General features: G+C 36.8%; 3 protein-coding genes across 3 annotated transcripts; 1 reads left to right on the forward strand and 2 right to left on the reverse strand.

The window, feature by feature from the left end:
- Positions 1-5700: 5700 nt before the first annotated feature.
- On the forward strand, positions 5701-6970 carry LOC127618682 (transcription factor HES-5-like). Its single transcript, XM_052091271.1, has 2 exons — positions 5701-5811; positions 5921-6970. The coding sequence occupies exons 1-2, from the start codon at positions 5749-5751 to the stop codon at positions 6332-6334; spliced, it is 477 nt and encodes a 158-aa protein (XP_051947231.1). The 5' UTR covers positions 5701-5748; the 3' UTR covers positions 6335-6970.
- A 1359-nt stretch (positions 6971-8329) lies between these two features.
- LOC127618683 (transcription factor HES-5-like) lies at positions 8330-9512 on the reverse strand. Its single transcript, XM_052091273.1, has 2 exons — positions 9402-9512; positions 8330-9292 (listed from the first exon to the last, which is right to left on the reverse strand). The coding sequence occupies exons 1-2, from the start codon at positions 9462-9464 to the stop codon at positions 8879-8881; spliced, it is 477 nt and encodes a 158-aa protein (XP_051947233.1). The 5' UTR covers positions 9465-9512; the 3' UTR covers positions 8330-8878.
- Positions 9513-14258: 4746 nt separating this feature from the next.
- LOC127618421 (transcription factor HES-5-like) lies at positions 14259-21318 on the reverse strand. Its single transcript, XM_052090857.1, has 2 exons — positions 21236-21318; positions 14259-14796 (listed from the first exon to the last, which is right to left on the reverse strand). The coding sequence occupies exons 1-2, from the start codon at positions 21316-21318 to the stop codon at positions 14415-14417; spliced, it is 465 nt and encodes a 154-aa protein (XP_051946817.1). The 3' UTR covers positions 14259-14414.
- Between the last annotated feature and the right edge of the window lie 4839 nt (positions 21319-26157).

Raw genomic sequence — 26157 nt, forward strand, 5'->3', positions numbered from 1 at the left:
TACATAGATGTGTTTAAATGCTGTTTAATACTGATGGTTAAATATTATGTAATAAAGATAATACATTAGTTAAACCTTATTGTGGTTAAATAGCTTGTAGTGTATCTAACATTTAAAAAAACTTCAACACAGAATTGCTCAGGCCCAGAATAAGTAAAAATGCTACACTTTAAAATAATACAATTATTGATATTATTGTTTGAATTAATTATATTCTGTTCATGTTCATTTCTATGAACTGTAGCTTATTTTCTGAATAAAATGCCCTGTGCTTATCTACTTGCACCCAGCTTTACTCATTGTACTGAACCATCACTTATTGTATCACATTTGACCTATGTGAGACTCAATTAAATGGTTTTTAAAAAATAACAGCATGAATGGATAGCATTTTATAGGATAAACAGATTTAAATTTGCAGTATTTACTTTTACTCTTGATACTTAAGTATTTTTTTTAAAACTGTTACTTTTACGTAAGTATTATTTTAATGGATTCATTTTACTTTTACTTTAGTAATAAATTGGTGTGATATCTGTACTTGTATTTAAGTGTAGAAAATGAGTACTTTTCCCCCCACTGGATATAACATGAATGGACTCCCAAATTCAGTTCAAATGATGCAAGTCATTGTATTGACTTTTGGGACCTCTAGATGGCACTACAGAACAGCTTGTGTTACAACGTCTATATACACACTGATCAGCCACAACATTAAAAACACTGACAGGTGAAGTGAACAACATTTATTATCTTGTTACAATGGCACCTGTCAAGGGGTGGGATATATTAGGCAGCAAGTGAACGGTCAGTTCTTGAATTTCATGTGTTGGAAGCAGAAAAACTGGGCAAGCGTAAGGATCTGAGTGACTTTGACAAAGGCCAAATTGTGATGGCTAGACGACTGGGTCAGAACATCTCCAAAACAGCAGGTCTTGTGGGGTGTTCCTGGTATGTAGTAGTTAGTACCTATAAAAAGTAGTCCAAGGAAGGACAACTGGTGAACTGGCGACAGGGTCTTGGGCGCCCAAGGCTCATTGATGCACGTGGTGAGCAAAGGCTAGCCTGTCTGGCACAATCTCACAGAAGAGCTACTGTAGCACAAATTGCTGAAAAACTTAATGCTGGCCATGATATAATTTTTTCAGAACACACAGTGCATTGCAGCTTGTTGAGTATGGGGCTGCGTAGCCGCAGACTGGTCAGAGTGCCCGTGCTGACCCCTGCCCACCGTCGAAAGCACCTACAATGTGCACGTGGGCGTCAGTTTGGACCATGGAGCTATGGAAGAAGATGGCCTGGTCTGATGAATCATGTTTTCTTTTAGATCATGTGGATGGCCGGGTGCGTGTGCATCGTTTACAGGGAAGATGGCAGCAGCGGAGGCAGTGCGATGCTGAGGGCAATGTTCTGCTGGGAAACATTGGGTCCTGGCATTCATGTGGATTTTACTTTGACACGTACCACTTACCGAAAGATTATTGCTGACCACGTAAACCCCTTCATAGCAACGGTATTCCCTGATTCAAGTGGCTTATTTCAGCAGGATAATGCACTCTGCCACAGTCATAAATTGTTCAGAAATAGTTTGAGGAACATGACAAAGAGTTCAAGGTTTTGACTTGGCCTCCAAATTCCCCAGATGTCAATCCGATTGAGCATCAATGGGATGTGCTGGACCAACAAGTACGATCCAACTTACAGGATCTGCTGCTAACGTGTTGGTGCCAGATAACACAGGACACCTTCAGAGATCTTGTGAAGTCCATGCCTCGACAGGTCAGAGCTGTTTTGGTGGCACGAGGGGGACTTACACGATATTAGGCAGGTGGTTTTAATGTAGCTGAACACACAGATTATTAAATCAATGCAGCATGGCCATGCCACAACTAATTATTGCCAGCAAAAATCCAAGTCTTTAACTTTTTCCCGCAAGTATGCTAAAAATGGTCTCTATAAAGTTGTGTTTGTAGTGAGATATTAAGTTTAGTATGTTTTGATTATGTCCCACGAAGTTAATATTGTATTTGTTGTATAATAGGCCTAATATACAATATAAAAATATGAGCAGGAAGCAAATAATAAACATGAAATGGAAATACTTTAAATCAAGAAAGCTTTTTATTTTCTTTCACTCACATAAATCAATAAAACAATATGATTAATAAATGTGTTTCAGTCTCTATTCTAAGTAATCGACATTGACTTTAACACAGGCATTGCATAAACAGCATACACAATATTCCTTTTTAGAAAGGAATTTAGTCTTAATTTAAAATGTATCATTTAACATTATGTCCACACATTCACCTGCTGAATATCTTTTTTCTCTGTATTGCATTAAGGCAATTACGTGCAATTGTTGTTACAACACTTTCTCTTAGGGTACCATTAATTTCTGCTCAAATTCTGTCTTTACAAAAGACCTTTCAATATTAAAATGCGTCTGGAAGAAATAAAATATAAAAATAGGAGAATAATGCCTCCATTTCAAGCACACACAGTCCAGTTCAGCACTTCAGACAGATCTCGCAGATCTAGATTTGGCAAATTTTACTATTCAGCAGCTCTTCAATGACACTGGTTCTCACTGGAGAGATTATTGCTGAATACACAGAGGAGCCACATCTTCCTCTGGTGCTGGGAATAGACGAAGGGTATCCCTTGAATACTTGGAGTATCCATTGTGGAATATCAAGGTTTTCCTTGGGGTGAAGAAAGAGACAGTCTTTTCCCAAAAGTCAGTGGGAGAGACACCATTGTGCAGTCGGTGCTCCAGAACACCTTTAAGCTGCTCTACACCATCTGAGCATTTCCTGTCCAACCTCATAATTTTACACCTAAAAACAAGAGAACGTTCACTTGAGAATCATGTTAAGAATATGTTTGTAAAATGTTAAACTATAAGAATGCATTATAAGAATGTACAATAACGTTTTACCACTGTTTTACTTACATCTTCTGGAGATCTCTCATGGTAAGGGACTGTGTCGTGTCTCTGTGTGCAGTGATGATATGCATTGACTCTTCTCTAAATTTATACACATGAGATGTACGTTCTCACACTTTTTAGCCAATCAGGAAGCCACAGTTTGACAATGGTGTAAGGGTGGATTGTTTAATAAATAATGCAAAGACTCTGAGAACCAAACGAGCAGGTGGGAGGGAGTATGTTTTTATTTTGTCTGTCATTCAAGCGATTGAGACATTGCTGAAAGAGCATCAATGAGCATTTGAACTGGTATTGACCTCATTCCTGTTGTCCTCAGCCAATAATATATGGTGGGAATGTGCACTTAAACATCTGTCCAAAAATATTCCAAGAGGATGATCTAGAAACTGCATAAAAGTTGACAAAATAATACCCTGGAGGAAATAACCAAATGAATGCTTTAAAGATCAATGCATTCATAGTTCCTTTGGATAACACAAATATAAGATGTTGGACAAACTCTTGATCGTGCCGTAATATGTTCATATGTCATATGTTCATAGTTGTCGCACTGTTAAGTTGTCACAAGTGCTATATCTTAATAATTATAAGGTATTAAACCAAAAGTCCAATTACACAAATCTATGTTTCTCTAGCAGTGGTTTTGTATTTTGATTTTATACATCTTTTTCAAAACCCTCTTAAATAAGAATAATTTTTGTGAATTCTAACCATTTTCATCATATTTTTGCTATAGTTGTTTGATAAACAAGTGGACACAATTTACCCACACTATGGAATGAAGGTAGATTTTAATTGTAGGGGCATGTAGTCACAAATTCAACATATCTTCGATGAACTGTATCTTCTTTCCTGAACAATAACGTGGACAATAGTGGAAATGTTCAATCACTTTTTTTGTAGCCAAGACTTTAAGTATGTGTCTGCCTATACAGAGACTGACTTTTGAAAGTAAACCTTGAGAAATGTTCACTGGATTAAAAAGTGGGACAAATTCCTTTGGTCTACCCTACATAATGATAACCAATTAGTCTTATCATCCTGATCATAGACCTAAGTTAAGGCAAACCTGATGCATACTAACAGGCCCAGATCTAGAATGGTTAGATTAGGGGGCAATAATATATATGGTTATGTGCGTGTCTTCAGTTTATCTTGGTTGTGTCTTCAGTACTGCTAAATTTACAATTTCTGACCTTGCAATAACAGTCACATTTTAATTATATAACAGCAGTCAATAAATGCATAAAACTATGATAACTATTATCAGTGCATATGAGATTAAATGGTATGAAATTATAACATTATATCAAAAACATGTCAGGAAAGCATGTTATCTGATATGGCCTGTGTAGTCAACAATAGAGCTGGGATGGTGTTGTTAATGGGTAATAATTGAATGAAACCTCCAGATGGTTGGCCTGGCTGCCTGTGACCTGCTGTGAGGACAGCAAGAGCTGGGAAATGGGAGGCAGGGTCACTTTGACTTTGTGTAATGGGCCACGCTTCTTTTATCTGGTGGATCAGTGTCATTAATGAATAAGTGTGGGAAGACTTGCTGCATCACTGCTCCTAGATTCTCACTGCTGAGAGTGGAGCGTGTGACCGAGAGCCAGCCAGCAGACAGCAAGCAGACAGCTGTGTGTGTTTCGTAAGTATGTGTGTGAGGAGAGCGTACAACGTGTGTGCCAAGAGAAAGTGTGCTGCTCAGACCTCATAAAGCGGAAAGGCAAGAAGCCTGCACATACTACACTGTAAAAAATGGGAACCTGCAACTGTTACCTTAAAGAGCTATTTCCCTTCAAATGAGTTTTGTTGTTATAACCTAATGTATTCCTAAAATTTGTTAATTTACATTTTGTGGGTTAGGATTTTGTTTAGTGTAGTGTTGCTCTCACACTTCATAAAATGGTTTAATAAGCAACTATTGAAGAACATAATAATTATTATCAAAATTATTATTATCAATAAAATGCTGTATTTTTCTTTTATTATTTATTTATTGTACTGTTATGTTTTCTATGTATCATATTCTATGTTTATATATATATTTATATATGTGTGTATGTATGCGCCTATTGTTAAGTGCTTTGGCTCAACTTCAGTTGTTTTTATGCTTTAAAAATAAAAATGACTTGATTTGATGATTGGCGTTATCAGGGCACTTCTTTGCTCAGCATAGCTTGCACAGAACAACTAACAAGTTTGTTATATATTTTCTGTATCATCCAACAGGATGACTATATGAATAATATGTGACACCAATTACCTTAAATACCTTTAATTGTAAGTAACAAAAATATTTTAAATAGAAATTTGTGGGGGAAAAAACATCTTGTTAATTAGAATAATTTGCAAATCATATAGTATACACTGTGGGGCTAGTTTCTAACCCTCAAGAGACAACAGGACAATTTTGGACCTTGTGTGAGAAAAACAATAAACTGTGCTTTAAAGACTCAAGAGGATTATCATTGTGCAGTCACTTAGATCATTTTACAAGGTCACAAATTTCCCACATTCAAAGGCCACTAGCTGAATCAGTTTTCATCCCTCTTAAAACACCCCTCCACCTGCTCCCTAGAGATGTGCTCATTGTGTTCAGAGCAACAAGGGCTTCACCAGCCATGTGGCTGCCCACACAACCATTGGCTGCAGACTGTGAGAACCTGCAGAAACTCCAAACTCACACATTCATATGGAAATTTGGGAGTATAAATAGAGGAGAGAGTGAAGAGAGTCCAGCACAGATCAGATCTGATCTTCAAAGAGAACTGAACAGAAGAAACACAGCCATGGCACCTACAATCAGTGGACCATTGATTTACACTAGAGAACAAGTTTCATTGACAAATAAGGTAAATGTTTTATCTAATTTATATATAATTTAGTCCAGATTTGATGATATATAAAATATATGATTGATTGAAAAGTGTTTCTAAATATCTGTTTTTAATCTTTCCTCAGCTGAGAAAGCCAGTCGTGGAGAAGGTCCGCAGAGAACGTATCAGCAGCAGCATTGAGAAGTTCAAGTCTCTTCTGGGTCAAGAGTTCCTGATGCAACAGCCCGACTCCAGACAGGAGAAAGCTGATATCCTGGAGATGATGGTTGATTTCTTGAGACGAAAGCAACAGAATCCCTCCACCTGCTCCACTGCAGCTCATGAGGGCTACTCCAGATGTGTACAGGAGGCCGTCAACTTCTTGTCTCAGTGTCAAGTGCAGACTCAGTCCCATACAAGACTGCTGAAGCACTTCTTCAACATGCAGCCTTCCACAGAGAACAGCACAATTGTCCTTTCTCAGCTCAATTCACCAGCCTGCCAGACCAGCAGCAAAGAGCAAACTCCAGTCTGCAGTGGACTCTGGAGACCCTGGTAGAGTCTCAAGGACACCTTATGATTTATGAAACAGAATTCAAAATGCCAGTCTGAGATTGGCATGGAGTGAAATTCTAATGTAGGAATTTATTTCCACTTCTGTTGCATTTGCAGAATGCTTTAACTACTTTCAGAGAAAGTATGTCATTTTTTAAACTGTGTGACCTAAAATATTTGGTCAGAATGTATAGAATAATTTGCCATGTAAAATTATTATTACATTCTTGAAAAATGTGGTACAAAGTATTTGGTCATATTCTGGTCATAGTCATAGTTTGATTCAGACGTTTAAGCTCTTGTAGAGGCCTTTCACCTATATTGGGTTTTTACTTTCAGCATCTGAAGTATGTTTAAACTGCTTCTGTTTACTGAAAGCATGTGATATATATATAGATATTTATATTCTTTGAAACTTCCAATGCTTCTCTTATTATATAAGAAATATTTCTTCTTTGAAGATATTTTACTCTGTGTGAAAAGCACAAATGCTTGACGTTACTGTTTGCATGTGTTTACAAAAATTCTGACTTTTCCTCTGTAAAGTCTTGTTGTTCACTCACTGTTTTACAAGCAGTCAATTTCTTAACTTTTTTGAAGGTGCCTTCTCTGTTTAATAAAGTACAACATGAAAATAAATGTGAAGAACTCAATCTGTAAAGTGTCTTTGAATTCTTCAATCAAATGAACTCACAAATAAACCACAACGCATTCTTCCTTATTGCTGTTTTATCAGTCTGAACATCGTGATGTGGTTCACACCAGTTTTGTACTGGTTGTGTGTTTTTTTTAGCGTGCAAATATTGAAGACATCCCTATAGATAGATTTTTCTTTTCAGATTCATAATCAGGTTTATAGTCTCTCTATTTAGGTCTAATTTGTACTTAATTCATATTAGAATTTATTATTGACCTTTTAGTAAGACTTAATTAATTTATTTAATATAAAATATCCGTTGAGCAATTAACCTCTCTAGTATCACTCAGATCTGAACTTTACCAAGCACACAAATAACAGTATGATATGCACAGAGAATAAATAAAGACCCTTAAGTTACTCAGGGCAAGTAAAAGTTAAATATCCTGGACAGCAGCAACTACAGAATCCTTTTGCTCTATATCTTCTTAATTGCAGCAAATCTGGTTATTCCAGATGTGAACAGAAGACTATCAACAAGTGTCCAGTATGACACTACTGGGCCAATCCCTCAACAAGTCTTCACTCTGTAATAAGGCAGATATATCTTATATATTTTCAGTGATGGTGTTTTCATAGTCTCATGGACTCACCTTCAAAAGAGCACTAATTCTCCAAGGTACACCTGGACACAGTTTTTCTTGGTTGTTGGCAGATAGGACTTCTTGGAGAATCAATTGCTTCTGACTTCATGTAATCCCAGACTGACTTGATGTTCAGTGGGGGGATCTGTGGGGGCCATGCTATCTGTTACAGAGCTCCCTGTTCTTCTATTCTATTCTATTTGCAAAAGGAATATTTGGGAGTGTAAAATTCATATTTCCTATTGACACACTAAAGCTGAAGATATAAATAACTGTTTTGTGAAGCATCTTATGTGCCAAAGACCTTTGCACAGTACTGTATATATATGATAATATGAGTTAATATGATGTTAATATGATTGATGAAGAATCCAAAGACAGTATTTAGATGATATTTTCACATTTATTTTCACATTATGTTTCAAATATGAAGCATTGCATAGAGTATACCTTCAAAGAAGGTGATAACTTGAGTCTCCTTGGGACAGATAAATCTAGATCACTAACTGTGAGTATAAAACTGCCCTGTACAGGGGCAAAGTCCAATACATTCATCTAAATACATGCAAACATAATAAAGAAAATAAAGACATTTTTGCTTTTCACAGATAATAAAACATCTTTCAAATGAAGACATATTTCTTATATAATAAGATAAATAATATATTTCAAACAAAAGAAACAAACTTTGCTAATAAAAGATACAATTCATTTCACTCAGTGAGTAGATATACTGCCCTTTACAGGGAGAAAGTACATTTCATGTAAACACATGCAAACACTAACATGAAGCATTTGTGTGTTTAACACAGAATAAAATATCTTTCAAATAAAGAAATATTTCTTATATGATAAGACAAGCATTGGATACATTTCAAACAATAGAAATATGTATAAAATGCTTTCAGTAGACGAAAGCAGATTAAACATCCTTTAGATGCAGAGAGTAAAAACCCAATATGGGTGAAATACTTGCAAGAGCTAAAATGTCTAAATCAGACTTTAACTTTTCTATGAACAAATACTTTGTATTATATTGTTTGTGAATGTAATAATAATTTTACATGACAAATTATTCTATACATTCTGACAAAATATTATAGGTCACACAGTTTAAAAAATGACATACTTTCTCTGAAAGTAGTTAAAGCATTCTGCAAATGCAACAGAAGTGGAAATAAATTCCTACATTAGAATTTCACTCCATGCCAATCTCAGACTGGCATTTTGAATTCTGTTTCATAAATCATAAGGTGTCCTTGAGACTCTACCAGGGTCTCCAGAGTCCACTGCAGACTGGAGTTTGCTCTTTGCTGCTGGTCTGGCAGGCTGGTGAATTGAGCTGAGGCAGGACAATTGTGCTGTTCTCTGTGGAAGGCTGCATGTTGAAGAAGTGCTTCAGCAGTCTTGTATGGGACTGAGTCTGCACTTGACACTGAGACAAGAAGTTGACGGCCTCCTGTACACATCTGGAGTAGCCCTCATGAGCTGCAGTGGAGCAGGTGGAGGGATTCTGTTGCTTTCGTCTCAAGAAATCAACCATCATCTCCAGGATATCAGCTTTCTCCTGTCTGGAGTCGGGCTGTTGCATCAGGAACTCTTGACCCAGAAGAGACTTGAACTTCTCAATGCTGCTGCTGATACGTTCTCTGCGGACCTTCTCCACGACTGGCTTTCTCAGCTGAGGAAAGATTAAAAACAGATATTTAGAAACACTTTTCAATCAATCATATATTTTATATATCATCAAATCTGGACTAAATTATATATAAATTAGATAAAACATTAACCTTAATTGTCAATGAAACTTGTTCTCTAGTGTAAATCAATGGTCCACTGATTGTAGGTGCCATGGCTGTGTTTCTTCTGTTCAGTTCTCTTTGAAGATCAGATCTGATCTGTGCTGGACTCGCTTTACTCTCTCATCTATTTATACTCCCAAATCTCCATATGAATGTGTGAGTCAAGCGTTTGCTGGAGGTTCTCACAGTCTGCAGCCAATGGCAAAAGACTAAATACACAAGGAACAGAGGCCTGCCACATGCTAAATGACGTGCTTATTGCTCAGAAATCAATGAACACATCTCTAGGGAGCAGGTGGAGGGGTGGGTGTTGGGGATAGAGAGTGTGTGAGAACGTGGAGAACCTTCATTTAAAGCTTTGTTTGTTGTCTGACACTGGGGTCAATTATAGACAAACCACGTGCCTTTCATACTGGAAAATTCCCATGGCCACAATATGCATATCTCAGCATATTTCATATCCTTTTAATTATTTACCATAACTTAAAATTTTACATAGGGTAACCACTTGGATTAACTTCTATAATAAATATTTTGCCATATATTTGAACACCATGAAACTGGTCACTGTGCAGGAATTTGACTGTTTCCACTTAACCAATTCTGTTTTGATTTGTTTCTGCATGGATTTACAGATCGAGTCACTTTTTTCATAAATGTAAAAATGAAATAACTTGCTAGTAAATTTTAAGAACAATATCAACACATTATGCAGAAATGTGATGTTTGGCTGACTACTGTTATTAGTTGTTCACCTTTGAACAGTAATTTCCAAATACTCTAAATACATCTTAATTAAGTATAATGCAACAGATTCCTTTAAAATCTCGCTTGGGGGCTCTGCTGGAATCTTGGGACCATGTGCTGAATTGCTCTTAATGAAGCACAATGAAGTTCAGTTTCCTTTGTATGAAGGAGCAGAGTGTGGGAATGCTCCAGGGAATGGAGTCTCAGTACAACTCTAATCTATCATCCAAGGCTTTATTTAGACAGAATCCTCTACCAAAGTATTTTTTTCCTATATGATAGTTTTTTATCTTACAAAGACAAGGTCTTGTATAAAATAGGCTGTGCACTATACTTTGTGTGATCTCTGTTTATAAACATGACATTTGTTCACTGTGAAGATTTGAGCTTTTGGCCCAAGTTAGCTGGGTTAGCCTCCAGCACCCTCCGCAACCCTACATAGGATAAACAGGTATAGAGGATGGATGGATGGATGGATGGATGTGAAGATAGGAGTTGTCAGCATGATCACATGGGAAATCAACATGTTGCTTTTGAACGTCATGTCCGTGATATCGACCATATTCTTCCAAGTTACTGAAAAGCTCCATTCCCTATTAGACATTTTTGCATCAATTAAAAAGTGACAAACTTGCCTCTGCTTCTACGGACAGCGCACTGCACGAGCAATCTACAAGACATGGGTTCTGGTCCCGTGGAAACCAGGAAGTAATTGCTTTCAAATAATCAATGATGAGTGTAATTTGAAAGTTGCATTTTCCCTCTAAAATTACACTTTTACTCCACTAATGTTTAGGTTTAGGTTTGGGGTGTAGGGTTAATAAAATATGCATTCCTGTTGGCATCATTTACAACTAAAATACAACTAGCTTTTGGCACCACTCTGTGGACATTTCATTTGGAATCTGGAGCTCAAACGTGCCCATATGTTCATCAACGCTTCCGGGTTTGGCCACTGGTGGCAGTAATTTTAATTTCGGTGTGCACAGAATGATTTCAGCAGCAGAACTTTCAACATACTGTTGCTGAATTCATAGTTTGATCATTGTGTATACTACTATTTGAGTAGTACATGCACAGAAAAATTATATTCTGTGGGGACATCTGTTTTCAAGTGGACAGCACTAAATACCAGTGTAAAAAGGGTCCAAAACATTTTGTTATCCAATCGTTCAAACCACAATAGTCAGAAATGCATGTATCCATTTGTAATTGGATCACCCAAGAAGTATTTTAATTCCCAGTATAAACAGGCAATGAGACCTATTTTATTTTAACATCTGTACTTGTCAAAATCTTAAGTTTAAAATATCTGAAGAGAATGTTTTTATCCAATTATCAAGCAAATTATTGAATTGTAACAACCATAGAAATGCTGATAATTGTACCTTTTAACCACTGTCACATGAAATGATGACTTCATGTTACTATTTATCAGCTTGTATTTGTAATTAACAACAGACCTCTTCTGTCCACTTTTTTTCCTAATCTCAAATTTCACTTTTCACTCTGTTTTCAGGTTCATTCTTGGTAGTCTTACTGAAGTTTGGGAGTTATTTAAAAGGCTACTAGCAAGTTTTTTTATGAGACTGAGATACTTTAGTTGTTAAAAAGAAGTAATTTGCATTCATTGCCTTAAGAAGCTATTTCTACCTGCCCTAACCCTTAAAATTATTTTTGTTGGTGTACCCTAATGTATCCAAGCTGATTTATACATTTTAAATAATATTTTTGACTTTGATAAATCAAACCAGTTAATTAATTTCATTGTAACAAATGAAATACAATTATAGTTAAAAATATTTTAGTGTGTGGTAATAAGAAACATCTTAAATAAAACACAATGAACCCGGACATTGATTGTACAATTTATTTGTAGTAATATGATTGCTGTTCTTCACACATGAGAGAATCTAATAATGAACACAAGCAAACATTCAAGTGTCTCAGAGTAACAAAGCAGCAACATCAGTAACATAGTGGCTTACATTCTACATGTAAATACATGTTTTTACCATCATTCAAGTATATTTGTACTTCCCTTGAACTGAGAAGAATGTCACAGACATTTAACATTCAATTAAGAAGCAATGCAAACACAAATGTACCTTCACTGAAAGCAAGATATTGCTTATTACAAACAAAATCCAAATCACTAACAGCGAGTGAGCATTATACAACTGCCCTTTACAGGGGAAATGTCCAGTTCATGTAAACGCATGCAAATATTAAAATAATTGGTGCTATTCATGCATAGTTCGAATTACAGGGGGTACTGGGGGGTACTATACCCCCCAATGAAGACCCAGTACCCCCCAAAGGGACAGAAATATCAGTATTGGGGGGGTCAGATAATTTTTCTGATATTGTGAAAAAATATATTTACGGTTACAATATAAGTCAACTCCTATTTTCACTGTAGGAACATTTTAATGTAAAGCTGATTTCAGACACCCCTATTGTGGACCGTACCATTTTTAACCACCGTGGCGGCTAGAAGCAATGGAGATAGAGAACGGTTTGCTGCTGACGTGCATGGATAATTATAAGTTGCTAGCTGACGTCTAGCTTGTTGATTTTACAACCTTCATTTATTAACGTGTTTTGTTCTTTCATAGCTCATGTCACGTCTTCATACATTGAATTACCGGCTACTTACCTGTAGGGATGGGACGATTACCGGTTTCACTATAAACCACTATAAAATGTATTGACTACATATGGTTACACGTTGGCCTTGTTGACATGCCCTGCTTTTAACCTTTAGTGACACATCTTACTGGAAACAACAACAGTTTACTTTGCTCACCCAACAACAAAACGAGTCATCGCCCATATTTCTGCTTGCATCATCTGATTGTGGAGAACTATGTCGTGGTTTTCTCTCTTCAGGTATGTTTCCACTAAAAAAAAAATTTCTCTTGACCTTTTTTATGCTCAAAGCGCACATAACAAAACAGTTGGAATGTAAGGGCTGGCATATTGAGGTAAACTCATAACAATGTTACCGTGAATAAGACCCTCGGTCATTGTCCATATTAAAACAGAACATGTAAAGAATAACCTCCATGTGTTGACTGAGCAAATATAAATGTCCTTAAAGGAATAGTTCACCCAAAAATTACAATTCTCACATCATTTACTCACTCACTTTGAAGGAAAATCTTCATTTGAGCTCAACAGAAGAAAGTCATGTACATGCACAGCTCTGTAGGTCCATACAATGCAAATGAATTGGTACCAAAAAGTTGAAGCTCAATAAAGCAAAAAAGGTAGCATAATAGTAATCCATACGATATGAAAGGTGTACGTGAGAAACAGATCAATATTGCAGTTGCTTTTTACTATAAATATCCTCCCTGGCCAGTAGGTGGCATTATGCATGAAGAATTTGAATCGGCAAAAACAAAAGAAGAAAAAAGTGAAAGTGGAGATTTATAGTAAAAAAGGACTTAAATGTTGATCTGTCTCTCACCCACACCTATTATATAACTTTTTTTATCCCTTTTTCTACCAATTTGGAATACCCAGTTCCCACTACTTAGTAGGTCCTCGTGGTGGCGAGGCTACTCACCTCAATCCGTGAGGCGCATGACACCACGGAGACTCACAGCATGTGGAGGCTCATGCTATTCTCCGCGATCCATGCACAATTTACCACTCGCCCCAAAAGAGTGAGAACCACTAATCGTGACCACGAGGAGATTACCCCATGTGGCTGTACCCTCCCTAGCAACCGGACCAATTTGGTTGCTTAAGAAACCTGGCTGGAAGGAGCAGTACCCCCCAATTATGGTGGGGTAATTCGCACTCTGTATTCATGTACAATAAAACATATTTTCAATATAAAAAAATATTTCTCATATAATATAAGAGGGATTGGATGTATTTCAAACAACAGAAATGTATGCACTTTCAGTAAATGAAAGCTGTTTAAGCATCCTTTAGATGCAGAGCGGACAAACCCAATATGGGTGAAATACTTGCAAGAGCTAAAATGTCTAAATCAGACTTTAACTTTTCTATGAACAAATACTTTGTATCTCTTGAGATGGCAAATTATTCTATACATTCTGACAAAATATTATAGGTCACACAGTTTAAAAAATGACATACTTTCTCTGAAAGTAGTTAAAGCATTCTGCAAATGCAACAGAAGTGGAAATAAATTCCTACATTAGAATTTCACTCCATGCCAATCTCAGACTGGCATTTTGAATTCTGTTTCATAAATCATAAGGTGTCCTTGAGACTCTACCAGGGTCTCCAGAGTCCACTGCAGACTGGAGTTTGCTCTTTGCTGCTGGTCTGGCAGGCTGGTGAATTGAGCTGAGGCAGGACAATTGTGCTGTTCTCTGTGGAAGGCTGCATGTTGAAGAAGTGCTTCAGCAGTCTTGTATGGGACTGAGTCTGCACTTGACACTGAGACAAGAAGTTGACGGCCTCCTGTACACATCTGGAGTAGCCCTCATGAGCTGCAGTGGAGCAGGTGGAGGGATTCTGTTGCTTTCGTCTCAAGAAATCAACCATCATCTCCAGGATATCAGCTTTCTCCTGTCTGGAGTCGGGCTGTTGCATCAGGAACTCTTGACCCAGAAGAGACTTGAACTTCTCAATGCTGCTGCTGATACGTTCTCTACGAAAAAAAGAGTGTGTGAGAAAGTGTAAACCCTATATTCAGAGAAGCCCTGTTGTTTGCCACCGGCACTAATTACTATTAACAGCACGTGCTGTTTAAACAGAAGACTTAATGAGATTAAATCATCTCTCACTAGATATACTGTAAATAAATGTTCAAATAATATAAGAAAATAAATATGATAATAACAAATACATTTAATATTTTTATTAAAATAAGGCAGAATAGAATTAAATATTACTTTTCTTAATGGTGTTTTTTAAAAATGTCAAACAGAAATGTATTCATATAGTAGTAGCTGCATTAAGCAATCCATTAAGAAAGAGGCAACAGTAAAGGTTTATTTTTTGGGAGTGTGAATCTGAGCCCAATGAACAAACAAATGCCCATCTCAATTAAGGACAGCGTTCCATAAACATCCCTGTGAGGTTTCTAGATAGTCCCTTGATCACATGCCTAATTGCCTTCAGTAAGGCACACTTCTCTTCTACTCTGTGTGAATAGGCAGACTGTGGGAAAGCTCTGGAAATCAAATCCCAGTCAGGCACTATACAATCAGCCTGCATTTCATTCTAAAAGAGGCCATCTTAACGGAATCTTTAAGTAAACCTGTGGCACCTAACTAACATATCTTAACATATCTGCAGTGAATCTTTCAATTAGAAACTAAGTTACTTTTATTCTTGGCCAATTTACCAATCACTAAGGATAGACTGACTGCCAACTATTTGCTTTTTATCCTTATCCTTTTATCCTCTCCTGACAATTGAACATGCAGTCACAAGAACAATGGTCCTTCTCAGAACAAAATGACTAAAGAACTTGGATCTTTAGTTTGAGTTCAGTGCCAACTGAACACTGAGGGAATAAGCAGGTCAATATGTGACTACTTATCAAAATGTCTGCTAGACAATAACATTGACATTACGCTTCTCCAGGAGACTCGTGCCCTGTTGCAGGAAGATCTACAAAAGAGAGGAAAATCTATGGGTGAATTAATAGAAGCTACTTTCACCATGCGTACAGAGTAGCAACATATGTATGCAATCACATTGAGCAAGCGCCACTTCACTCATTGAATATGGCTAACAACATCCATACTGTTTTGTTATAATGGGAGAAATCAGTATCGTGAACCTACACAAGCCACCAAATAACTTATGGCAACAAGAACATTTATCAGTGTCCGTCCATCCATGTATCTATCATCCATATATATTTTAACAGTCACAACGTACAGTGGAAGTATGCTGAAAATAATGCATGTGGTGAAGGACTTGTAGACTGAGCAGAGCAAGAAAACGTATATCTAGTATTTGACGCTAATGATATAGGCACAATTAAATCAGCTGAATGGAGAAGCTATTATAATCCCAACCTCTGCTTTGTTATATATAATATCAATGGCAAACCACTTCCAACTCAGAAGAGTAATTTATGATTTTCCCAGTTGTCAACATAGACCTGTTTTTATTGTAGATTGGCATCACAGTACCATTAGTCAAATCCTTCTCTTTACCTAGGTTGAATTTCCAAAATAGCTTGTTCAGAAAAATCAGCTGCCTATAATGTTAAGACTATTGGTTTATTCCCGATTCATAGTAATCATGACCGCTTTGTGAAGGTAATCTCGACAGCTAAAAAGTACATTCCCAGGGATTCAGAAAAGCCTATAACCATGACGGAGTCAAGAAAGTGAATGTCTTCATGTTTTTTGAAAGTCGAGATCTGGAAATTGCCAACAACCATTCCCATTGTCTTGATGCAGCCAGAAGACACTGTTGGGCAGAGACGGTTGAAAATGTAGACTTTAATGTAGGAAAGCTTGAGGCTGCTAAGTAGGCTTAGAGGATCTACAACAAACTCAGGGAAGAAGCAAATCTTTCCCAACCAGATTGCCAATTAGATAGTCAGAACCTCAAAAAACTCACATGATAAGAGTTGCACAATTTAGATAAAATTTTAAAAGCAAACTTCGTTTTAGTATTAGAGTACTCATGAACATTTAATGAAGAAATTGACTCAGCACTAAAACTAACCAAATCTGGAAAAGCCCTAGGACTTCAAATCCACCCTGATTTTCTTAGAAATATGGGTAGTGGTAAAGTATACTAAGAAGTTGATGGTCCATTTTCTTTTTAATGTCCAGGCAACTGGTATTCTCCCAAAAGAATTTAAGAAGACAATATAACAGCCATATTTAAGCCTGGCAAAGCAGCTGATCAGCCTCAGAATTATAGGGCAAACTCAGCTAGCCAAATTATTAACCATTATGTAACTGCAACGTAATCTTTTGACCAAACATTTGTCGTGTCAATGTAACTGATTACCTTGCGACAACTAGAGAAGTGAAATTCCTGGATTCATTGCCACAGTGTAACTTTGGATCTGTGACAGTCTGTCATTACGACGTTGTGGCAATGTCGAGGATCAATAGTTGTTTGTTGGTAACCAGTTTGTAACTTTTGCTTTTAATAATTATTCTATGTGCGGACATGCAGTAGTATAACTTAATATATGTCCTAATTTGCCCAACATTAATTTAAAGGCTATTTAAACAGCTGTGCATATGAATAAAAAAAACACAGACTCAAAGTTATTGTACTTAATTTATTTTGACAGAGAACAGAGAAAAATGCAACAATAAAAGAAATTAAGACCTATGGCCACAGAACTGCAACGAAATTACAAGCCTAAGTGACTTTTGTGCTCTTATTAAATAGCACTTACACAAGCTTAAAACCTACTGCTTTGTAGGGCTGAAATGATTACTCTACGTTATCGACAACGTCGACAATAAAAAATTGTTACAAAAATTTTCGTTGTTGAACAGTCATTTGATCCTATATAACGTAATATGAGATCACATTCAATTGTAATGATGATGCGTGAGAGGAGCACTGCAGTTCTCGTCTGACTGAGTAGAGGAAGAATTACACAGATCACAGTCCAGATGCACTCTAAACTTTGAATTTTACAAAAATACCAAATAAGTAAATACAGAAGCACTCTCGTTGTGGAATAAGTGTAGCTGGAGCTCTGAAACAAAACATGCGTGTCGAGCATCTTTAAAGGAAACACTCCGGTGTTACAACTTAAATGCAGTTTTAATTTGTCATAGCTTTATTAAAGTTCAAATAATACAGAAGCAGATCATATAAATAACTACAAACTCTGAAACTGGTATTTCTCAGTGCAGTCCGTGCCTCGATCCTCTATGAGTTGCAAGAATGTTCCGATCTATGTCATTTAGAAATATTTTTTAAAGATTTATTTTTCCACTTTATTGTTAGTAAGCACGTTTAATACAACTTTTAAGTCGGGGCACAAGCTGAAAAAATGTTAAGAGCTAAAGATTAATCGTTGCAATAATCGCCAAAACGTCTAATAATCATTTTAATAATCGGTAGATTAATCGGTTATCAAAATGATCCTTAGTTGCACCCCTAGTGCTTTGAAATACATTTCTTCATTTAATTTAAAGCAATTTTAAGGATATATAAAAATAGTTGACTTCATTACAATAGAATTTTCAGAAGATCTACATATTTTTCAATAAATATGTAAAATTATATTAATGATGTATTAAATATATAAAAAAACTTAAAATTAATCAATTAGTAAGATTATACTGTATTATATTGTATGTATGTATGTATATATATATATATATATATATATATATATATATATATATATATATACAGTTGATGTCAGAGGTTTACGTACACCTTAGCCAAATAAATTTAAACTCAGTTTTTCACAATTCCTGACATTTAATCTTAGAAAACATTCCCTGTATTAGGTCAGTTTTATTTTAAGAATGTGAAATAATAGTAGAAAGAATGATAAATTTCAGCTTTTATTTCTTTCATCACATTCCCAGTGGGTCAGAAGTTTACAAACACTTTGTTAGTATTTGGTAGTATTGCCTTTAAATTGTTTAACTTGGGTCAAATGTTTTGGGTAGCCTTCCACAAACTTCTCACAATAAGTTGCTGGAATGTTGTCCCATTCCTCCAGACAGAACTGGTGATCACAAATGTTCTATCGGATTGAGGTCAGGGCTTTGTGATGGCCACTTCAATACCTTGACTTTATTGCGCTTAAACCATTTTGCCACAACTTTGGAGGTATACTTGGGGTCATTGTCCATTTGGAAGACCCATTTGCAACAAAGCTTTAAATTCCTGGCTGATGTTTTGAGATGTTGCTTCAATATGTCCACAATTTTCCTTCCTCATGATGCTATCTATTTTGTGAAGTGCACCAGTCCCTCCTGCAGCACAGCACCCCCACACAGCACTACCTGCAACCCTACATAGAACAAGCAGCTATGGAAGATGGATGGATGAATCTTAGTATTCTTAATCACAAAACATTGAGACTCCTAAGCTTAGAATATAAAAAGATTCATAACAACCCACAACTTCCAATTCGTGAAGACATCCCAACTCCAAGACTTGAAAGTTATGGGTATCTCTCAAAAGAATCAGTATCGGACATCGTAAATTCTCTACATAAGTGGAGAAAAACACCTTCTCCAAAGTGTGACTCTTGTACACCAAACCAAAAAATGTATCACATTGCTAATGAAAGTCGGAGGCAGCGCCATCTACGTTAAAATGGATCAAGCAATTGGCTATTGAAATATGATCATTATAACTATTTTGTGTATTGCATTGCTCATCATATTTGCACGTTTTAGTTTCTACTTTGAATCTTATATACTTATACATGCCATATTTTGGATTTTGTGTTTATACAATGTAATACACATCTTATACTGCATGTTAAGCCATACGGTACTGTAAACAAATACTTAATTGTAAATAAATACCTTAATTGTTAAAATATTGTTTTTATTTTAAACATAATCTACATGTCTTTTGGAACATAGACTGAACTGATTTATCAGGTATAAGAGGAAATTTATGGTATTTGAAAATAACACTCTAAATTACACAGAAAATGTTCTTCCATTCTCTCCCAACTTGGAATGCCCAATTCCCACTAATTAGTAGTTCCTCATGGTGGCACGGTTACTCAACTCAATCCGGGTGGTGGAGGACAAGTCTCAGTTGCCTCCGCTTCTGAGACTGTCAATCCGTGCATTTTAACACGTGGCACATCTTGCATGCCACCACAGAGACTCACAGCATGTGAAGGCTCATGCCACTCTTTGTGATCCATGCACAACCTACCACGCCCCCCAATGAGAGCGAGAACCACTAATCACGACCACAAGGAGGTTACCCCATGTGACTATAGCAAACGGGCCAATTTGGTTGCTTAGGAGATGTTGCTGGAGTCACTCAGCACACTGTGGATTCAAACTCGCGACTCCAGGAGTGGTAGTCAGGATCAGCCACAACATTAAAACTACACACATAACAGCGTGTAGGTCCCCCACGTGCCGCTAAAATCAGCGAATACCCTTGCCATGAAGGGGTGTACGTGGTCTGCAACAATCTTTAGGTAGATGGTACATGTCAAATTAACATCCACATGAATGCCAGGACCCAATGTTTCCCAGCAGAACATTGCCCAGAGCATCCCAATGCCTCCGCCGGCCTGCCTCCTTCCCATGGTGCATCCTGCAGCCATATCTTCCCGAGGTAAATGACCCACACACACCCAGCCATCCACATGATCTAAAAGAAAACGTGATTCATCAGACCAGGCCATCTTTTTCCATTGCTTCATGGTCCCATTTTGACGCGCATGTGCCCATTGTAGGCACTTTTGGCAGGGAACACAGGTCAGCATGGGCACTCTGACTGGTCTGCAATTACGCAGCCCCATACGCCTGAAGTTGCGATGCACTGTATGTTCCGACACCTTTTTATCATGCCCAGAATCTTCTGTGGGATTGGGCCAGACGGGCTAGCCTTCACTCTCCACACACATCAATGAGCCTTGGGTGCCCATGACCCTTTTGCTAGTTTACCAGTTGTCCTTCCTTGGACCACTTTTGGTAGGTACTAACCACTACATACTGGGAACACCCCACAATACCTACCATTTTGGAGATGTTCTGACCCAGTCGTCTAGCCATCACAATTTGGCATTTGTCAAAGTCGCTCAGATCCTTACACTTGCTCATTTTTCCTGCTTTCAACACATGAAATTCAAGACTGACCATTCACTTGCTGCCTAATATATCCCAACCCTTGAGAGGTGCAATTGTAATGAGATAATAAATGTTATTCACTTTACCTGTCAGTGGTTTTAATTTTGTGGTTGGTCAGTGTATATACATTGGAGTACAAAATTCAGAGATCACATTGGAAATCTGGGATTTATTTATTTTTATTTAAACTTTAAATACTACTGTATATTCATAAAGAATAGTTCACGCTCTCTTACTTGATTTCAACCCATGTTTCTTAACATCTGATCAGACTTCAAATGGTGTCTCAACTTTCTCACAAACTTCCTCTCCATTTCTTGTGCAATAAATGCCTCACTGATCATGTGACAACCCTCTGGTCCTTTGAGTCTTTCAGGCACAACCATTGGCTGCAGGCTGTGAGAACCTCCAGCTAACTCTAAACTCAAGCATTCAAATGGAAATTTGGGAGTATAAATAGGGAGTGAGTGATTTGATCGTCAAAGAGAAATTAACAGAAGACACACGGTCATGGCACCTAAAATCAGTGGACTCTTGATTTACACTAAAGAACACTTTTCATTGAGAAATAAAGGTAAATATTAACCTCTTATTTAATTGTACAGTTGAATACATTAGTCTAGTTGTTTTACATTTTAATTTAATTAATTGTCACACATTATACATACATTTCTGCATATACATGGTGAAATTATTTATTTTTCACATATCCCAGCTAAGCTAAGCTAAGCTGGGGTCAGAGTGCAGGGTCAGCCATGATACAGCACTCCTGGAGCAGATAGGTTCAAGGGCCTTGCTCAAGGGCCCAACAGTGGTGTCGGGGCTTGAACCCCTGACCTTCTGATCAGTAACCCAAAGCCTTAACCGCTAAGCCACCACTGCCACTAAATATGATTTATGAATCTTTCCTCTTCTGCTGAGAAAGCCAGTAGTGGAGAAGATCTGCAGAGAACGTATCAACAACAGCATTGAGAAGTTCAAGTCTCTTTTGGGTCAAGAGTCCCTGATGCAACAGCCCGACTCCAGACAGGAGAAATCTGATATCCTGGAGATGACGGTTGATTTCTTGAGATAAAAGCAACAGAATCCCTCCACCTGCTCCACTGCATTTCATGAGGGCTACTCCAGATGTGTGCAGGAGGCCGTCAACTTCCTGTCTCAGTATCAAGTGTAGACTCAGTCCCAGACAGGGGCCATTCTAATTCACTCAAAAAGAAAACAACATGAACACCCATGACTCTGTTATTAGAGTACATTAAGATTCTAGGTCTACTTCTTGCAAGAAAGGTCAATTACTAGAATTCCTTCACTAGGAATTCCCTGTATTTTCACCATGTGCAAATCATACTTCTATAGCTCCAAAGAGAGCTTTTGAAAATCTATGCTATGTTAGGAATACTGCAGTTATTAGAAATCTCATACTGAGATGCAATATTATTTTATAAGTATATTCTTTGTTTCCAAATAGATCCAATGGATCTCGCAATATCTATTAATTTGTTCTTGTTTGAACATATTTTTGTTGGTGTTGTAGATTTTGTATAATCAATTCTGACTGTCAAATTCTTTTATAAAAGACTATTACGTAAATGTATTTTAAACAAGCGAGAGATGTGATCGAAGTGGTGGTACATAACACTGTATAGTATTGAATCAAGATGCTGGATGTGTGAACATCATTTACTTATATTCATTTAGCAGATTTTTGTAAAGCAGAGATTTATAAAGACAATAAACATTAATTTGCACCGATAAGCTAAAACAAGTTCAAAATGGTAGAGATGCAACTAACTATTTAATGACATCAGTTTATTTTATCAATTTCATAATAACAAATATATATTTCCTTTGTTATCTCCTGGCAGCATGCATAGGCCAATTAAAAACAGTTGTATACCTGTCACTAGAAAAACAGCAGTAGTGATGGCATGGTCAGACCCACATTTTACCTTAGAAGTGCAGTCTACAAAACTGTACACATCCTCAAGATTCACAAATTCAATTGCAGAATTTATATTGTTAACTCGTTAAAATTGTCTAAGACAATGACAAAATATGCAAAAATGTTATGCTTATTAGGTATGCCACTGTTCGTCTTTAAACAGAAGAGTACAGATGGTAAAAAAGCCTAATGTAAAATGAATGCAAACACACTTTTATTTATTATATTTGAATGATGTGATCAGCGATTGGAGCATGTTGATGGCCTGAACCAATCATATCAGGGCTGGACTGGTAATCTGGCATACCAGGCATTTTCCTGGGTGGGCCGACGCACTTTGGGGCTGATCAGGGCCGGTGGGTCGGCCACAAAATGGCCGAATGGGACTCAATAAGCTAAAATGAGCCACAACGTTATGCAGAACAGACCACAAAACAGCACTGCCCCCCATAGTGTTGCCATGTAAACTCCCATGCCGATTTCCCTTTCCAGTCCAGCCCTGACCGTCATACTCTCCATGCTAAAGCAAAATGTGCTTATACGTTTAAAGTAAAATGCCAGAGTTCACTACAAGTTGAGCTCAATTGACAGCATTTGTGGCATATTGTTGATTACCACATAAATACATTTTGACGTGTTCCTCCTTTACTTTACAAAAGCAAAACTCAAGCCAGAAAAACCAGAAAGACAGTGAAAGCCAGTGAAACCAGAAAAAACTTCCAAGTAGCTTATTTTTAATTCTTTTTCATGCACAAGTTAAAAATAAATTGGTAAATATTGGTAAAATTTTCCATTGTAAATATTCATTGTAGCTGTATACAAAGCACCACCCACACTGCCAAACTAAGCAACTTCATAATGGTCAACGAGGCAAAGTCACTGGTCGAAGTTCACCAAACTTGAACTCTATGCAAAATCCACAAGGGGAAATAATTCCCCACCAGAAGTCGATCGCGCAGATTTCCGTTGAGATGACTGTATTTTGTCCATGAACTTTCACTGTTCAAAAGGTAAATATGTCTGCACTTACATTAGACTACTTACTCACTGTTTAAAAAGTAGAGCCAAAAAAAGAAGGGACATGTCGAAAATATATTTTTGTAGTAATCAACACTATGCCACAAATGCTTTCAATTTAACTTGACTTGTATTGAATACGGAATTTTCCTTTAACATAAACAACAATCCTAGATCAATAAGACCCCTATATGAGAATAGGGCTAGACTAGATTTATTTTCACAAAAATCAGACAAATGAACAAAATTGCTTTCAAAATGAGTTTGTGTTATGCTATGGTTTAAATCTTACATAAAATGTTTTTATCCCTTTAGACCAAGAAACAAACTATTTTTTTAATCAGACAACTACAAGATTACACCTAACACTACTCATTTTGATTTTCTAGTTTAGTTTTTAACCAATTCAGTAAGAAGGTGGTTCTGTCTTGCTGAGTCTTGGGAACATCCTAAAGTGTTAATATGTGTCTAAACTCTCCACGTCCAGATGGTCTTGCTATGACTAAGGTCCCCCCTAATAAAGAGGGATCAAACACCATGACTAATGTGATGTGTAACAAGACACACTTCTTTTGTTTCCTCGCTGTGGCCAGTCAATGAACAGACTGTGGGAAAGGAAGACTAGCCTCTCATACACAATGCATGGGAACCTCAGTAAAACCCTAGTGCCTCATGTCACATAAGCCTTATGTCTGTGTCTTGAGGTCTGCTACAGGTGGTTCAGCATTTAAAATGCAATTTAACTCACACATATTTTCTATACGGCAACAATAAAATACTCCATAATAGAAAACACACTATTTTTTAATTTATAAACTAGTGTTAAATGTTGTTTTGGAAAAAGACAATTTTGTGTAAAGTCTTCAAAAGGGAGTCTTCTGCACATTATTACACAAAACCTAGCTTGATTTTCCACAAGCTTGTCTATAACACTGAATGACTGTTTGTTTTACAACAAAGATGCAATTAACATTCTCAATGGACCAATTAGTGCATTGTTTTACCTTTAGCGTCACTCATTATATTAAAGCACCCAAGATGGTGGGAATGTACGCAAACACAAACTCACAGTATTACCATATTATGCGAATATACAAGCAGATACAAACGCACATTGGTGTTCTGGGTGAGCTTTATGAGGTCCTTACTGGCTCTCAAGTAAAGCTTGAGTCCCTCCTTCAGTATAAATAGCAATAGTAAATATATAGTAGCTGCATGCAGCGATGAGGGGCCCAAGCACCATGGGTCCATTTCCACCCCGTGGCTTTCGGAAAACAATGCAAGGTGGACACATGCATTTGGCATTTGACATTATTCGAAACAATTTTGAAGCAATTTGGGTAAATATAAGAGTACTATGACACAAAGTCGTCATGACGGACTGGCACCGTTCCAAAGTTATGTTGAGACAATGAATCACTTTTCCAGTTTTGACAACGAAATCTGTTACGTTGCCATGGTGAAAATTTGGTCATCAAATTACGCTGCAGTTATGTGATTTGTGATTGGTGATTTGACTAGCTGGGATTACAAAATTGATTTTTCTGTGGCTTTTCTCAAATTTTGTCATGTAATTTGCTGCATTTTTTGCCATGTTTTGCAATGAAAACTCACAAATCATTATTATTTACCTCTTTAATTGTGTTAATTATATTGTAAATGCAAAAATACCATATATTTAGGTGAAACCTGTGGGCATTGGAATACCCTTAGTTATTTTTTATTATTAAAAAATGTCTATGTTTAAATTAGACGTACATTAAAACTGTAAACTAAAAACACTAATGAGGATTCAAAAATTAGGCCTGTTGCCATTATTACATTGTCTGATATTTAAATCTAGCGTATGGATATGAACAAATACAAATAGGGTTCATATATTTTAGTATTTGAATTACACAAGCATTTAAAAAAATATTTGTCCTTTTTCATATTGTCATATACTGTATATTGCATATATATATATAATTGACCTATTTATAACAGTAAAAACATTATGAACACTCTGAAAAAGTGTTCAGCATATATTGACATTTTCAGATTCGTAGCTTACTGTATTAATAGCATCTCAAATTCTAATCCCATTTTATTACACCACTAATGGGGATTTTAAGTGAATTTGAGGTATTCCTTGTATAAATGCGAGTTCTTGTGTCTCATTTGCAGCATGCAGGTGACGATTAAATGCTAGCTGTGAAGTATTTGTACTGTCATCTTGAAAGTATTATAAATAAAATTTGAAGCAATTCAAGAAAACATAAGAGGG

The sequence above is a fragment of the Xyrauchen texanus genome, chromosome 25 (assembly GCF_025860055.1).
Source record: "Xyrauchen texanus isolate HMW12.3.18 chromosome 25, RBS_HiC_50CHRs, whole genome shotgun sequence".
Taxonomy (NCBI): Eukaryota; Metazoa; Chordata; class Actinopteri; order Cypriniformes; family Catostomidae; genus Xyrauchen; species Xyrauchen texanus.